This window comes from Nelumbo nucifera, chromosome 3, assembly GCF_055504915.1.
Source record: "Nelumbo nucifera cultivar China Antique chromosome 3, China Antique-T2T, whole genome shotgun sequence".
Lineage (NCBI taxonomy): Eukaryota > Viridiplantae > Streptophyta > Magnoliopsida > Proteales > Nelumbonaceae > Nelumbo > Nelumbo nucifera.
The window spans coordinates 54,714,189-54,731,525 of NC_142651.1; the positions used below are offsets into that span (position 1 = coordinate 54,714,189).

A 17,337-nucleotide genomic window follows, 5' to 3' on the forward strand; every position below is an offset into this window, starting at 1 on the left:
AGACCAACATTGGTAATGGCCGACTTTTTTAAGTTTTTCATTTTGTTATCTCTTTTCTGTTTTTTTTTTTTTTCCAGTTATGGATAAGGTCTCTATAACTCTGGTTCAACCTATTAGGAGTTTTGTTTATCCAAGCAACAAACCTCTTATATTACAAAAGCTTAAGCCTCATACTAAAGTTAAGGCCAAGTCTTTTAAAACCATGGTAAGAGGTAATACCTCTATCTCAGTTGTGTAACAGCTAATCCAACAGACTAGTGATCTAAATGCCTTTAGGGATGGCAAATGGATGGGTTCAACGAGGGTTTTGTAAATTATAGACCCCCCCTGTCTTCCTAAACCTTTCAATCCATTCCTGCCCCAAAATCTATAGTGGAATGGATTTTTAGAATCCAAACCCTCCCCACACACAAAAATGCAAAACCCTACCCTTGCATTCAAGGGTAGGAGTATGACAGGTTGGGTTTAAAACCTACATCTAATTTCCTATTATTTCTTATCATATATAAACAATAAATAAATAAAATAGCACAAATAAGCAACAAAGAATTCAATTATTTGATTAAGACATGCACATAAACTATCAATTATCCTTCATGTAAAATTCAAAATATTATTAAATTCAAGACCTAGTATATAAAATTCATATTCTTCTGGTCTTCCCAACAATATGAGGGTCAGGTTTAGCATAATACCTTACCTTACCCATAGCCATATGGGTTGTAGAATCCCAAAACACGTCCCTGCCCCAAAACCCATTCTTCAAGCCATGGTTTTCAAAACAGGACCAGACCAAACGGTTGAACCGGAAAAATCGGGAACTAGTTAGAAGACTGGTTCTGTTTTTCCCCAAAATCGGATATTTATAAAAAAACGTTGATTTGGTCAGCATACCACTGACCCAGGCGGTTGAACCATTCAAACGGTTTTGACCATTTTTTAAATTTTTTATTTTTTTGTTAGAATGGGCCAACCGTTCGGTTCAAATAGTCAGACCGTTCGACCCAGAAATCGGATCCCTAACCGGTTCATTCTCTGGATCGGTTTTAAAAACCTTGCTTCAAGCAAATACCCACTGGATAGGGTAGAAATTGCCATCCCTACCTATGATTCGATTTTGCCTCCACCTATATTTGTCAAAATGGCTATATAATTATATATTACATGTATGATGTATTTGCAGTACCATGAAAAATCCTACATATGGCGTTTAAAGCAAGAGATATCTACAATGAGAAAGCTAGTATCCTACCGTTCAAATCAAATGGTTGGCCCATTCTAACAAAAAAAAATTAAAAAACGATAAAAACCATTAAACGGTTTAATAGGTTCAACTGCCTGAGTCAACGGTTTGTTGATCAAATCAACATTTTTTAGCAAAAAACTGATTTTGGTAAAAAAAAAGGAACCGATCACTAGTCCAACTTGTCCGGTCTGGTCCGATTTTGAAAACCATGGTTATAAATTATAACAGCAACGTCATTGGAAATCGACAGTTTCATCGGTAAAGAATCATATTAAAGGGCGCCCAAAGAAACACCAAAAAATGGTGAGTCGTACTATTACTATTGAGACTTTGTGTTCTCCTCTCCTGCTTACAGGTCGTACCATTACTTTTACAGAATGGGAATTGTTCTGATTCTCTCCCAAATATCGGGGCGTAGTTAATTTTTCTTTATCCCAATTCCCAACAGTCACCATCTTCTTTTATGAAGTCACTCACTCTTTGATCTTGACTATAATCAGTTGAGTTTACTTGCATATAAAATAGGGCATTCTCCCACCCCATCTGTCTTCCCAGAATCGTATTGATCTACCTTCTTATATTTGACACTGAGACAGTTGTTAGTTGTTTTGAATCTTAAAGTGTAAGTTATACTTTCAATAACCCATAACAATTTCTATTTGCTTAGTAATTTCCTTATAATATTATTTAGATATTCAAAATATATTGAGAAAATTAGCAAATTATCCTCGAAATATCCCCACATCTGCATGACAAAACGTCCATTCATATCAAAATTACAGTCCATAGTTCAAGCATAAGCAATTCCCATTTTGACGGTCATAATGACCATTTAGTGATTTTAGATGAAAAACAAAATTACCCCAACCCTTACATGTTACATCAAGGTATAGGGTGTGCATAAGAGTCACAAAGTTTTTTATCAATGTTTTTGAACCATCGTTGACCCAGACGGTCAGACCTTTCAACCTGGAAACCGTCCAAGCAACTAGTTCCGTTTCACCCCTAACCTGTTCCTGGGTCAAAAAAATTTGACTTTGTCAGAAAACCGTTGACTCATTTGACCCGGACAGCAGTTATGACCCAGAAACTCTCTTCTTCATCAGAAAACATATAAATTCAGATCTGAGTTCATGTCTCAGATCTGAGGAAGAAGAAGATCTAAGAACTCGTCTCAGTTATCTCAGATCTGAGGAAGGAGAGAAGAAGAAGAAGAAGAAGATGAAGAAGAAGAAGATATGAGAACTCAGATCTCAGATCTGTGTATGTTGCCACCGCTTCGCCATCGCCATTGCCATTACCGTCACAGGTGAGTGTCGAACCACCCTCCTCCTCTTCCTTCTTCCCTCCTTCCCTCCTTACCTCCTTTTCCTTTCTCTTTTCTTTTTTCCTTTCTCCTTTCTTTCTTTCTTTTTGTTTTTTCTTTCTCAGCCGACAACATCTCCTCTCCTTTCTCAAATTTCAGAACTCATAAAATAGTTGCCCTAATATATAAACCATTCGACCACTGACCCGGAAACCCGTAGCTAGAATAATTCCATTTCCGGGTCAATTTTTAAAACCTTGTTTTTTATACAACAAAATTTGAGAGCAACCTCAGTCTAAAGTAGACCTGTTCTCAATACAAATAAATAAAACATAAATTTGTGCCCGCTTATGACAGTTTTTAATTTACCCGGCCAGAAAGAAGGATTATCCATCAATCAGCATGCCAATTGGTACTAAATTGAATGGTCACCTGTTGGAGTCAATTGGACTAGATTTGTTCCAATCCGATCCAGTCCAATGCGAGTCCATTTATAAATTGACCAAGTCCAATCCAATCCGATGAATGTTTTGGACCAATTTAAACCGGTCCAATTCAATGATTTAGATTGGTTTCAACCCAAACCCGGTCCATTGACACATATTCTTATCTTATATCAATGGACCAGATATTGGCTTGCTCCAACCCAACCCAATATAAATTTGTTACGGACAGACCAGGTTCAATCCAATCTAATAAATATTTTGGACCGGATTGGTCCAATCCAATATGTCTTGTTGGTCCATCCAAATCGATTTTGGACTGGACGGGGTCCAATCCAAAATCGGTCCATTGACATTCTTACCTGTTGGGCTATTGCAAATGAAAAGAACTGGCATTTTAAACTTGTAATGCAACTGTAATTTTGTAAAATTAAGCTCACTGGCCCCATAGCAGAGAGAGGCTTGCATGTATAGTATAGACCGACAAGTTAAAATAATCAATTTTTCTTTTATCTTGATGGGCAACCACAAGTCACGGAAGGCAAATAAATAGGCACAACAAAATATGCAGAGGAAAGGTTTATAATCTCATCTAGTGAGGTTAGGATTTTTCTCTGGAGATGGGGATCTTTCTTTTCGTTTACCTGTAATGGCCGTCATTTTGTTATCAGAAAGCTGGAATTGTGTTGGATCACTTTGTAAACCATTCACAGTTATAATATTTTTTAATTCACACAACTTGAAATTCTGCTGGTCGTTAGAGTCTTGGGTCTGATAAATTTTAGGAACCACCGAGTTTGTCAATCCTCCATCAGAGCATTCACAAGATCTAAACCTAGTGATGCAAAGCCAAGTCCTTGATGATTCATCGCTGCATTCGCCTTTTTCACCTTCAATAGGCACATGCCATGATCCTTCTTCAGATTCCTGAAAGCACAGGACAGGGATAAAGATTATTAAAAAAATCTAGAAGATTATTACATACAAGTGATTGTAATGAAGCTATCTCAAACATAAACTTAATAAGTAAATGTGACAATAAGAAAGGTTAACCGACAGGCTTCGTTTTAATCAATCAAAAGAATTAAAAAACATAAGGTCCTAGTGTGTGATCAAACCCAAGGACAGCATCATACTTTCACCAGCAAGCATTACTCACAGAAAGGGAAAAGTACAACCAGTGACAAAACTAAGCCTCACAGCCGTGCAATGACCAATAGAAATAGAATTACATATGGACCCTGCCTATAACTTATTATAATTTAATCCAATGCTCTTATGCCAAAGGAAAAACTAACTGATTACATTAAATTAATGGATATGATCTAGAGTTCCTTGTGTAGTGTAGACATAAGAAATTTGATCCCAAACTCTGGTGGAAGACAAGACATGTTTAAGGCATTCCTATAACAAGCTTGCATATCTTACAGTTTGAAATGCTCATGCTTGATGAGTGATGACATCGTCAAAATGAATACCTTGGTATTCCCAAAAAATCTCATTTTCCTTGTAGTTTAGAAAAGACAGGATTGAATGATAGCACCAGAAAAGGCAATTCCTCACAAAGGCACAAGTCCAAAGCAAGTAAATAATATGTATTTTCAGTACAGATCCCCTTTGTTGTAATAAACCAATAACCATTGCCAAAATGTTTAAAAGAAATGTTTACTTGGTTCTCATTACAAAGGATAACACCTTGGAGCCTAAGATAGAGGGCATGAATTGAAGTGACTAACTGCTACTATGAAAAGAAAGCCCCTTTCATATGGAACAGGGAAAGATGATTAGACTTAAATATCATCAGTATGGTGGTATCATTTAACCATGTCTGAGTTGAAATCAATCTAGTCAAAATGTCAAATTGCATCTAGAACCAGGTCGCGTAGATTCTAATTTAGAGCCAGAAGTGAGTCTTGGATCCCATTGTATCCTTCATAATTGAGGACAATATGCAACAGTAGATAATGGAGGGGTAAATGCAAGCCTAGAAAAAATTAGGATTTAGTAAAGAATTAAGTTTAGGAGATTTATCCAATGAACAATCTCAATTGAGGAAGATTGTTTGAACATGTTGCCCAAGATATGTGCTTACCACCACAGGAAAATTTTATAGGATAAGACTAGAAGATTATTGGGCTTGGACAAACAAGAAACAACATATCTTAGGGCCACAGTCAATCACTGAGCTCACAATAATTGGGGTGGTACATTGGGTGATTTACCTGCAAGAAATTCAAGGGTATCACCATGAAATCCATCATCTGGGACAGGCAAGTAGTGGCTAGTTTTTCCCATGTCAACCATCACCCACAACAGAAAATGGGAACTGCGAGAATCAGGAAGATTAAACCTCAATTTCGATAACGGTCCTTGAGCAATCTGAGACCCATGGGTGAAGGATTAGGAGGAGACTTTAGAGACAACACTGGAACTTCAATAAAAACTTTACTTTTGTGACCTTTAGAGAAAGAAATTCTCTAAGGGCATAGATCTCAACAGATTTTTGAGGAAAAGAATTATGCATTCAATGAAGTAATCAGAAGGGTGTTAAGGTCTATTCATTCTAGGATAGGGTGTTGGATTCTTTTGCAAATATCTCACAGCAATTTTCTTTTTGACAACAATTTTTTGTTTTTATGATTTGCTCAGGTTAGTTTAGTTATCCCTGGCAGTTTTTAGTATAGTGCCTCACTATACATGCTAAACTTGTAATGTTTACAGCAGTGAATTGTATACAATACCATGCCATTCTCCTAAAAAAAAAGGATTCTTTATTTGCACATGGGCTAAGAGTTGCATTTGTATTGCATCTAGTTGGTAAAGAAAACAGTTTTAGAAGATCTTACAAATTGTGATCAGATAGATCAGCATTAAATTGACTAGTCATTTGAGGGCCAGACTGACTGCACCATTAATAGCCAATCAATATCCATTGATGCAAACACCTAAACAACTAGGTCGACTAATCAGTTAACGGCTAGTCAACTTGGTAAACCACAAAGTCATTTTAAAGCCTATTTGTTAGTTTGTATTTTTATTATTTAAAAGAAGAAAGAATACGATGGTATTTTGTTATACTCGTATTGTTGCTTTAAATATTTGTGATAGATCATAATTGGATGATGGTATAGAAAAAGAAAACATAAAATAAGGCAGTGGAGAAGTTCCTTTAAGTTTTCGTCCAATCAGTAGTGTGTTGGTACAGAATTGCCACAAAGGGCACATTGAACAATCAAAGTTGCTCTCTTTCTTTTTTTCTTTTTTTTTTTTTTTTGATCAATAACATCAAATATTTTTGAGCAGAAAATGGTAAGTATAGATGGTTCAAAAACAGTTTAAGATTCATGAGAGATAACTCTTATCTCTCCAGTCTCCCCCAAGAAACCCCAATTCCTTTACAATTGTGCCCAAAACAACGAGTCTCTCTCCACCCCTTGGTTAGCTAATGTATCAGCTATAGCATTTGCACTCCACTTAACCCACCCTATCCTTACTTCCATATCTCTAGCTAGCCACCTGAATTTCTTCCTATCATTACTATACATCCACATTTTCATTCCCTCATCCTGTAGCCAGTTGATCACCAGTTTTGAGTCTCCGTCAACACTTAATTTGCTGATGCAAATTGTTTTCGCCTTTTGTATGCCTTCAATTACAGCCATGACTTCTGCTCTCAATGAATCTCCTTCCGCAGCCGGCCCAGAATATAGTGCAATAATTTTTCCCTCCTCGTCTCTAAATACACCTCCAATGCCAGAAGGTCCTGGATTTCCTAAGCTACCATCATCAAAATTTAGTTTAATAAATCCTCTATCTGGTGGGCTCCAGTGATGAGCTGTGACAGCCTTATGAGCAGATGAATCTGCCACTGCCCTCCAGTTCCTCAGTAAATCATTTGCTGAAACACAAGAGAAGTCTTTCAGGGACTTCAACCAATGCACCACTTTTATTTTAACAGCTTCAAGTACTTCTTTGCTTCTTGCTTTGTCCATGAAAATTCTTGAGTTCCACTCCTCCCAAATCGTCCAAAGGGTAGCAGCACTTAAGCATCTCCACATAATTCTTCCCTTCTTTTTTGGCCAAGAGAAAGTAGTTGCATCAAACATGCCTTGTACATTCACAGGAGGATTCCACCTGCACCCAAACAAAGAGAAGCACCATTCCCAAACAGTAGTAAAGGAACATGAAACAAACAAGTGATATAAACTCTCCCATCAGCCTTACATAACACACACCAGTGAGGGTATAAATACCAACTAGGCTACTTTCTTTGAAGTAGATCAAGGGTGTTAATATTTCCATGTACAACTTCCCAACAAAAAGCAGCAATCCTTGGTGGGATAGGTTTGCATCACACCTCTTTCACAGGAAAAGATGGCAAAATACTGGGAGAGGACTGTAACAAAGTTTTAGGAAGTACAAGAAAAAGAGCAAGAGGTAGTACAGGTCCAAATTTGGCTATCAGGTAAAGATGGCACAAGGAACACTCCCTCCAACAATTGCAACAGGTTAATTACACTCTGGAGCTCTGAATTCCTGATACCCCTTCAGGGACCCAAATACCAATCAACCCCATTGTTTAAAGATGATTGAACAAAGAACTTGCCTATTGGCTCATTTTTAAAGCTTGAAAGGGCATAAAGCGAAGGAAATTGATCCTTTAGGGGGGGGCTACCTACCCAAACATGTTCCCAAAATTTTATACCATTACCACTTGTGAGAATGGCAATTGGTCGATCAAGTACCTAGGGTTAGGGGTGGCCAATAACCAAGCTTTTCACGAGCTACTCGAGCTCAGCTCAAGAAAAGCTCGATTCGGCTTGGTCTAAATCAAGCTTTGAACCGAGCTCGAGCCCAATAAAGCTTGGCTCGCAAGCCTAATCGAGCTTTTACATACATACATGTATGTGTGTGTGTGTGTGTCTATCAATCTATCTATAATTTTTTATATGTATATTTCTTATTTTTATAAAAAGTTTGGCTTACAGTTGAGCTCAAGCCAAGACAAGTTCAAACTTACAAGCTTTTGACTTGAGCTGAATTCAAGCTCAAGCATGATAGTTTATTGGTGAGTTGAGCTCAAGCTCGAGCCAGATAGTAGGCTCGACTCAGCTTGAATCCACCCCTACCTAGGGTTACCCCTTGGTGACAACCCCAAATCTTTGAATATTTGGAATCCAGTGGTGGAAAGGTTTGATAAGAGGTTAGTTGGGTGGAATAGGAACTATATTTCGTTAGGTGGGAGGATAACACTAATCAAATCTACCTGGCTAACCTTCCTACCTATTTTATGTCAGTTTTTAGGATGTCTCAAGCTGTTCTGAGAAAGCCTGAAAAGATCATTAGAGACTTTTTGTGGGAACCCGGGGAAGGTAAGAAAGATCACTTGATTAGGTGGGAAAAGGTGTCATACTTGAAGGTAGAAAGACGGTTGGAGATTGGAAATATTAGTGAAAAATTGGGCATTATTGAGTAGGCTTTGGAGGTTCCCAAGGGAGAGTGATAGACTTTGGCACAAAGTGGTAGCAAGTATTCATGGGCTATCAAACAATGGTTGGGATGCTGGTTGTCTTCATAAAGCTACCCTAGCTACTCCTTGGAAAGCCATCCATGATCGTCTTCCTATTTTCCTCTGCCACATCAGGTATGACTAGGTCTCAGGTCAAAAGATTAGGTTTTGGGAAGACATTTGGATCCTGGAAACCCCTTTTTTTTATCAATAACACCATCTTCATTAAATTAAAAGAAGAGAGGGAATAAGGATACAAAGGGGGAGATAAAATAACTTAGCCCCCCAAAAACAGAAAACAAAGGGAATGCAAAGAAAAGGATTAAAAACTAGCCCAAAAAACAGACTCCCTATTCACTCCTTGCTTGGCCAACCCATCCGCAAATGAGTTGACACTCCTCTTCACCCAACTGTACTGAATCTCAATGTCCCTACCAGCCATAAGAACTGTTTTTTTTCATTGTTAAAGTTCCACAAACCACTGTCCTCTGTCTTCAACCAACTAACCACCACCTTCGAATCACCTTCCAGAATCAAGCGACTGATATTTAATTCCTTTGCTCTTCGAATTCCTTCAAGCGTTGCAAGGATCTCAGCCCTAAGAAAGAGAATCACCTTCTCCAATAGGGCCAGAGAATAAAGCAATAACAATCCCTTCCTCATTCCTAAAGACTCCTCCAATCCCAGAGCGTCCTGGATTCCTTACACTGCTACCATCAAAATTCAGCTTTATAAAGCCCGAGGGGGGAGGGAACCAAAGCGGACAAAGAGTCCTCTTGCATCTAGCAATGGAAGCAATCTCTTTCCAGTTTCTTAGCAAGTCATCCATAGGAAAATCTGAAAACAAATCCAAAGATTTTAGCCAGTGGACAGCTCTTAAAAGGATTCGATCTAACAATTCTTCCAACGTTCTTTCCTTGTCAGAAAAAATGCATGAGTTTCTTTCTTCCCACAAAGACCAGCATACTCGCTTCTTAGGCCAACTGAAAAAAGGAGAAAACAAACCTTGGACAGTCTCCAAAGGATACCAAGAGCACCCAAAACGGGAGAAAACCCACTCCCAAACAGTTTTAGTAGCCTTACAAGAGACCATGAAGTGGTATCCAGATTCCCCATCAGCTTTACAAAGAGCACATCTATTAGGAAGTAGACAATAGTTGGGTCTCTTTCTCTGAAGTAATTCTAAAGTGTTGATTCTTTCTAGGAAAATTTCCCAACAAAAAAACCCAACCCAAGGAGGAATAGGCCTGCTCCAAATTTCCTTAACCAAAAAGGACAACCCCAAGGGGGTAGGAGGCTGAGTTAAGGTTTCAAAGAATGAAGCACAAGAAAAGGTACCAGAGCTAGAAAGGGTCCAAAATCTGGTGTCTTCCTTAGCAGGGTTTAGGAAGACACCCTCAAGAGAGGCTAGCAGAGCTACCAAGCTATCCAAGTCTGTATCCCTAATTGCCCTACGCAGGCCAAGGTTCCATCCAAAGCCAGAAATGGAGGCTGAAGGGACCAAGAAAGAAGATATGGGTTCATTTTTCAAGTCTGAAAGAGCATACAATGAAGGAAACTGGTCTTTCAGAGGAGAATCCCCGACCCAAAGTTGTTCCTAGAATTTTATTCGGTTACCAGAATTTAGACCATACCTGATCCAAGGGGAGAAAACTGGAAGCAGATTGTGAATGGATTTCCAAGGAGAAGCAGCTAAAGCCCTTGCCAAGATTCCAGGATCCCAGCCATTGTCTTCCAGCCCGCGAATGCTAGCCACAATCTTAGTCACAATTTATCCCTTTCCAATGAAAACCTCCACAACCACTTCCCTAGTAGAGCCATATTCCTTTTCTTGAAATTACCAATCCCAAGACCTCCTAGTTTTTTACACCTAGAGACCACCTCCCAACTCACCCTATCATCTCTCTTCTCCTCTCCAGGCTCCCAGAGAAAGTTCCTTATTAACTTTTCCAAAAGATTTGAAACCTTTGAGGGGATCTTAAACACTGACAAATAGTAAACAGGTAGGTTAGCTAGGGTAGACCTAATGAGAGAGACTCTCCCACCTAAAGAAAGATAATTTCTCTTCTAGATCGCTAGCCTCTTCTCAAACCTCTCCAGTACCGGAGCCCAAAAAATAACACTCTTAAGATTATCTCCTAAAGGGAGGCCCAAATATGTCAGGGGCCAGTTTGTAATTGCACAACCTAGCTCACCTGCAAATTCCCTTAGGTCTCTTTCGTTCACATTCACTCCAGCCACACAACTCTTATCAAAGTTTACCTTAAGGTTAGATACCTGCTCAAAGAGTTGTATTGTCAACTTTAGATTCCGAATCCAATTGAAGTTTCCTCCTTCACAGAAAATGATAGTATCATCTACAAACTGTAGAAGTGTTAAGGGAACCTCCTCCCTTCCTACTCTCCACCCTCTTATCAAATTCCTCGAGTCTACTCTATGGATCAATCTCCCAAGCACATCAACAATCAGGGTGAAAAGAAAAGGGGAAAGAGGATCTCCTTGTCTTAGACCTCTCAACACAGGAAAGAAGTCAACCACAGTCCCGTTCACCAAGATAGAATAATGGAAAGTCCTAACACAGCCCCAGATCCACTTACACCACCTGTCTCCAAAACCAAAACTCCTCAACACCTCCATCAAGAAAGACCAATCAACCAAGTCAAAAGCCTTCTCCAAATCCAATTTGCAAACCACTCCCTTCTTCTTTGACTTCCTAAAGCTCTCCAAGCTCTCATTTGCAATGAGAATCTGATCGGTGATCTATCTTCCCTCTACAAAAGCACCTTGGTTGGGTGCAATAATAGAGGGGAGCACCTTCTTTATCCTGAGAGACAGCACCTTTGCAATGATTTTGTACAAGCTAGTCACCAGACTAATAGGTCTAAAATCCTTTGGTTGAGAAGCATCTTTCTTCTTTGGGACTAAGGCAATGAAAGTTGAGTTCAAGCCTGGGTTTATTACACCCCTCCTATGGAACTCCTCAAAACTGATCTAAGATCATTCTCCAAAATATCCCAACAATCCTGGTAGAAGGCCATTGTAAACCCATCTGGACCCGGAGCTTTTGTCCTATCCATAGAGAATACTGCTTCCTTTACCTCCTCCATATCAAACCTTTTTTCTAACCACTCTCTCTTTAATGAAGGTCTTCCCTTCTCTTTATGCTATTTCCAATTTTAAAGGCAGACAGGTAGCTGGTTTCCTTTGTTCCTCTTCCTCTCCTTTTGAACTAAACTAGAACTTGGGTTTCATTAGGAACCTTAAGAGAGTCTGAAATTTCCCTTGTTTCTACTTTGCTCTCTTTGCTGAATCATGTGGTTCTTGGGGATGGGAGCATGGACAACAGGGTCTAGACCCTTAATTCAGCTAGGACTTTCACCTATAAATCCTTTTTTAATTCCCTTGTAGTTTCCTCACCTTCCCTTTCTCTTTCTTTCCCTGTTACAGAAATTTGGTGTCAGCCCATCCCCCCTAGAATTAGTGCCTTCTGTTGGGAAGTGTTTCATGGTTGCATTAATACTTGTGATAAGCTTCAAAGAAAAAGGCCAAACTGGTGCTTGTCCCCCAACTGGTACAGCTTGTGCAAGGTTAATGGTGAGAGTGCAGTTAAACTTCTAACCTTCTGTCCTTTTGTTGGCTTTATCTGGGAGTGGTTTGCTTCACTTTTTGGTTGCAGGTGGCTCTCTCTTGATAGCTTGGGAGGGCTGCTTAACCCTTCTGTTTGTATCTGTTCTACTAAAAGAGGTAGACTGATGTGACAATGCACGAGGACAACAGTTATTTGGACAGTCTGGGAAGAAAGAAACTCTAGAATTTTTAGGGAAAATGAGAGAACCAAGGAAGCATTGGTTGAGGTCATAACCCTATGAGTGGCTCATTGGGTTAAGACCTTGAACTTGTTCTCAGATTTTAAGATTGATGATTTCTTCAGAGCTTGGGGGCTATAGCTGCCTCATCTTCTAGAAGACAGATTGTAACAGTGGTATGGTCTCCCCTTCCTTGTAGTTTGGTTGAAACTGAATTTCGATGGGATGTGGGCACTCCAGGCTCCGTTGGAATTAGAGGAGTTATCAGGGATGAGGAAGGTAATAGATAATGCCTTCTTCTCGGGTCCAGCTGAGCAAAGCGATGTGGCATCAACAGAATTCTTAGTTGCTGTCTTTGGGCTTGAGAAAGCCAAGGAAATGGACCTTGAAAGTCTAATTATTGAAGGTGATTCCAAAACAGTTGTGGACTGGTTAAGGAAAGGGGAAGGAGTTTCTTGGCACCTAAGGAATGACCTTAGGAGGTTCAAAAGGCTCTCTAGGGATATATTGGTTCAAGTTAATTGGATTAGAAGATCGGCCAACAGTTTGGCAGATAGTTTAGCTAAACAAGGGGTACAAAGACAGTCAATGTTTTGGGCTTATCCGTAATATTTGGGGCATTTTGGACACTCGGTGTCTTTTTGTATCCTTCACAACTTCTGGTTGTACTGCCTTAATTAGTTTAATGAAATCACTTTCTGAATTATTGATAAAAAAAACACTAGTTTTAACTTAACGCTCCATTTGTTTGCAATGCAGATCCAAACCAGATGCAAAATTCGCAGCTAGTTATTTACACCCCTAACTGATGCAAAATATATACTTATTTACACTCATTGGCAGTGCAAATAAAATGGAGACCCTTCTACCTTCATTTTCTCTCATACAAAGTGGGGGCCCACATCATTTTACTCCTCCCAAACAAACAAAAGAAAGTAAAGCATGAAAGAAAAGTAAACCAGAACTTGCAGTTTGATCATTTGCACTTCCGTATATTTGGACCAATTGAGATAGAAACTGAGCCAAAAGAACTGTGGGACCCAGTGTTCTCAACCACACAAAAGATTGTTTTCAACACTCTACCGAACACCACCATAGTAGGTTACAAAGAAGAAACCTTGCATGCTACTTTTTTTTTACCAGCAACCTTGTGTGCTGCTTGTCTAAGTTGGAAATCAGAAAGGTAACAATTCTCATTTTAGAGTAAACCTCTCCATTAGTTCTAAGGACCACAGTGTTGGTAAGGATTCAAGAAACCAATATAACCATGTTGCATTCAATTGAAGTAGCTAAAGAGAACTGATATATTATCAGAATTAACTTCGGTAAATAAAACAGGAGGAACTAGATTAAAAAATCACCTGCATGACTAAAGAGTAAGAAGGTGGCATTTGAAGTCTTGGATTACATTTCACAAATGTATATCGAACCTGCATAATGGATAGAGCCAAGATTTTCAGTAAGCAAAATGTTGAAAAGGGAAGCTTATTGGTATTGTAAATAAATGAAGGCTGAAGAAGCCTCATCAGATGAATATAAGATAAACAGAAAATGAAGAAAATCCAAATTGAGAACAATTCATTAAATCTCTCGTCATTTATGCAAACCGACTATTCAGCATGTCTTTTAACCATAACCACTACGATAGGTTGTGATGATGAAAAGAGAAATACTAGTAAAAAATGTAGCTGAGAGGGGAGAATGATAGACACAGATAACTGAACTAATGAAAAAGCAGCAATTGAGTCAAAGATGAATATTTTTTATGTGATGCATACTTGATGTCGCTCTTTCCACTTGAGAAAGAAGTTGCTTCCTAAAAGTTCAAAAATATGATCTCGCATTTCATCATTTGTCACAAGCAAACATTTGAGTTTTACAGCTGCATAGAGCCAATACCTGAATCACAGACAGAATTAATCATACTTCAAAATTCAATAGGAACAGCAAAAATATTGTTCAACATGTAAAATGCAAAAGATATTGCATTCAGGTTATGAATACAATGAGTTCCTGTACGCTTGATAAGGATGTCCAAACAACACAATTAGGTTAATGGGATATCAGTGCCAGAGGTATGTCATTCAAATATTTTGAACTTTCAGAAGCATTGATGAAGTAAATGGATTTATGTAGCTCAAAAGTCAAAATGGCAGCTTCAAGTATAGTGCAGAGATCCTTACCAATCGTCATTAGAACCATGTGGCGTTGTGTACAATGCATCATGAGCTTTCCACTCATCAAGCAGCTTCTTATTCAATGGATTTTCTGCAAGGACCCGATAACGTTTGTTGTGTAGGATAACAAGTGGCCATTTCTGTTGGCTTCTTTCATACAAGTCTTTCACAACAGCATCAAGCTGCTCCATTGCAATTTTGATAATATCAACATAAGTTGTTCAAATTTATCATTTTACACTTTGATTAGCCAAAATCAAATAAACAAATAGAGAAGACAAACCACCAACTTGGGATGTACAACCTGAGGAAGGCTAAATCCACCATCTGCAAAGTTTTGTTGATAAAGTCCAACATTTGCTCCATCCACTATAGCTTCATATGTAGCATGTTTCTCAAGCCACTCCTAAGGAAACAACAACTGCAACAGCATTAGTCATTTAGTCCATACTTAGCGAGAATGACATTCTGATTGTTAAATTTTCACATTGCTGTCATGTTTTTGAACCTCAAAGGTACTGGCATATTCATTGTTCCTTCACCCTAATTCAATAATATGACACACACGAATCATCATCATCATCCACGCATTATCCCAACTATATGGGGTCAGCTAATGGCACACATGAATACATGTTTCAAATTTCTTTCTATAACAGTCTAAGCAAGCACTATACATGCCTAGACAAATCACCTTAAGATTAGTACATATTAAGTATTCTCATAAAGCGAGTTCCACTTATGGACTGAGAGTCAGAGAATCTCAGAACCTTACCAAAGTCAGCATATTTATTTAAAAATTTAGAGAACTCAGTTAAGAGTTGCAGTTGCAAGAAATACTTTTAAGTTTAAGTGTTTAACAGACAAAAGGATCAAAATAATTGCATTAGTCAGTCATCTAGAGTTACTTTATTAAGACAAAGTTTGACAAACTGCTTTTGAACTATTTTGGATCAATAATTCTTGAAACGTGTAGATGGCTTATATTGAACACTGCCATATCAAGCTAGGATAAAGTGTCATCACTCATCAGGCTAGAAGCTGGCATAGAACTTTTGCCAAAACTAAAAGGGACATATCAGCTTACAGTGAGCACTACACGTAGATAGCTGACAGTGAGCACCGTCATCAGAAACCAGGAAAAAGATTCATCAAGCTGGGAGCCAGCATAGAACTTTTTCCAAACTCTTATTAAAATGAATACGTCAGAGATGCAGCTAATGAAAACATGGAAACTTCAATATGTCCTAATAATAAATCCCTACAATTATAGAGAAAGAAAGACCATCGAGTATGTTTGTTCTTGTACCCAATTTCTGATGTTTCTACTGTCAAATAAAGTTAAGTTGTTTAAAAGAAACAAAGACGTTAAGGATAAAGAAAACAGCCAATTAAGAAAGAAAGTGCACCTGAAAACCTCTGAAGTTTGACTTTGTTTCCCTTTCCATTGCTAATGAAGCTACTGATTCTGCAAACTTCTCAGTCTCCGACTGATCAATATCTACACAAGCCAGTTGCCCGCTACAAGAGCGACAACATCCCTCTGAGCCAATATTTGATCTACAGACAACCCAATTCCCCTTACCCAACCATCCCTGTCCATGCCAACCTCCACCGTTCTTTGACGTCACCTCTTTAACGCGACCCACATCCCAATTCACAGCACCAACCTCAGAAGCCAATGTACTAGAAAACCATCGCTTTATTATCTCCGCAGTCGATGCATTAACGAATCTCACACAGCTTCTCAATTTATGCAAATAAGAATAAACCTTCTCTTCCTTACCAGCTTCAACGCTCACCTTCAATAGTGCAGCCAATTCCGGTTGTTCTGGATTTATTCCCATTGAAATCATATGTTCCTCTACCGAATACGCCTTCTCGGCGTCTGACCGTTGACAGTAAGCAAACAATGCAGGATCATACGACCTCAGCCTTGGAGAAATTTTGTATTTTTCCATTGTCTTCACCAACTCGAAAGCGTAATCATAGTCCCCTCTAGCAGCAGCGAGCCTCGCCACAGCCGTAATCGTTGCTTCTGTTGGATTGATATTGCTGGCCAGCATGTGATCAAAGATCCGAAACCCGTATTCCAACGCAGAGGCTTCTGATGAATCTGGCATTGGTTCCAACGAAGACGACGGATCGCTGAGACAATTCGAGCAAAGGTAAAGGAGCGTGTTGAAATGGTACGCATTGAGATGGAAATTCTCCGAGATTGCTTTCTGGTACAGTGAAAGAGCACCAGAGAGGTCCTTATTCTTCGAACAAGTGTCGAGCTGGAACCGAAACTGGCTTTCTAACGATTGTTTTCTCTTTTTGTTCTTCTTCAGGGTAGAGTTATCCGTCTGGTTTGCGACCTCCATGGCTGGATTTTGGAAACGCAGAGGCATAAACCCTAAAAAAATTAAAACCCTAATCTAATGTAGATGATCAGATGTCAGATTATCCAAAACCCTTAAACCCCAGTTTCGCGAGTCCGGATCTCCTGCACCTGGTTATACATTTTCAACCACTGTTTTCAAAACCGGACCGGACCGAACGGTCGGATCGGAAACCCGCTTTTTTTCAAAACCGTTTATTTTGGTCAGTAAACCGCTGAACCAGCCAGTTAACCGTTTGTACCGTTTGGCATCGATGTCGTTTTCTTACAAAACAGTGGACATGTAGGCGCCACATCAGAAAATTCAAAAAATAGCCTCTTATTTGGTACCATTTTTCCATAAAAAACATTGTTTTAGACCATGCATTGGATATTGGAAAAAGTGTGATATGAAAAGCAAGGCCAAAATTTGGTGTTTTCTCATAAAACAGGTCGTTGATATCAGTAGTGTAATGATGTGGCATCAT

The 17,337-nt window shown here is 38.9% G+C and overlaps 1 protein-coding gene across 1 annotated transcript; it reads right to left on the reverse strand.

Annotated features, from left to right (window-relative positions):
* Window positions 1-3,390: 3,390 nt before the first annotated feature.
* PRORP2 (proteinaceous RNase P 2) lies at window positions 3,391-16,960 on the reverse strand. The gene is made up of 6 exons (XM_010264132.3): window positions 15,897-16,960; window positions 14,792-14,893; window positions 14,494-14,669; window positions 14,089-14,209; window positions 13,672-13,740; window positions 3,391-3,922 (listed from the first exon to the last, which is right to left on the reverse strand). Exons 1-6 carry the CDS (start codon window positions 16,878-16,880, stop codon window positions 3,584-3,586), a joined length of 1,791 nt encoding a protein of 596 aa, XP_010262434.1. The 5' UTR covers window positions 16,881-16,960; the 3' UTR covers window positions 3,391-3,583.
* Between the last annotated feature and the right edge of the window lie 377 nt (window positions 16,961-17,337).

What these genes read in the sequence shown, in the direction of transcription:
- PRORP2 (XM_010264132.3), bottom strand. Translation starts at nt 16,880, where the DNA reads ATGCCTCTGCGTTTCCAAAATCCAGCCATGGAGGTCGCAAACCAGACG. An exon ending in GTGGATTTAGCCTTCCTCAG is followed by an intron (nt 14,670 to 14,791) that starts GTTGTACATCCC and finishes GCAATGGAGCAG; the next exon opens with CTTGATGCTGTTGTGAAAGA. An exon ending in CTTACTCTTTAGTCATGCAG is followed by an intron (nt 3,923 to 13,671) that starts GTGATTTTTTAA and finishes CTGTGCTTTCAG; the next exon opens with GAATCTGAAGAAGGATCATG.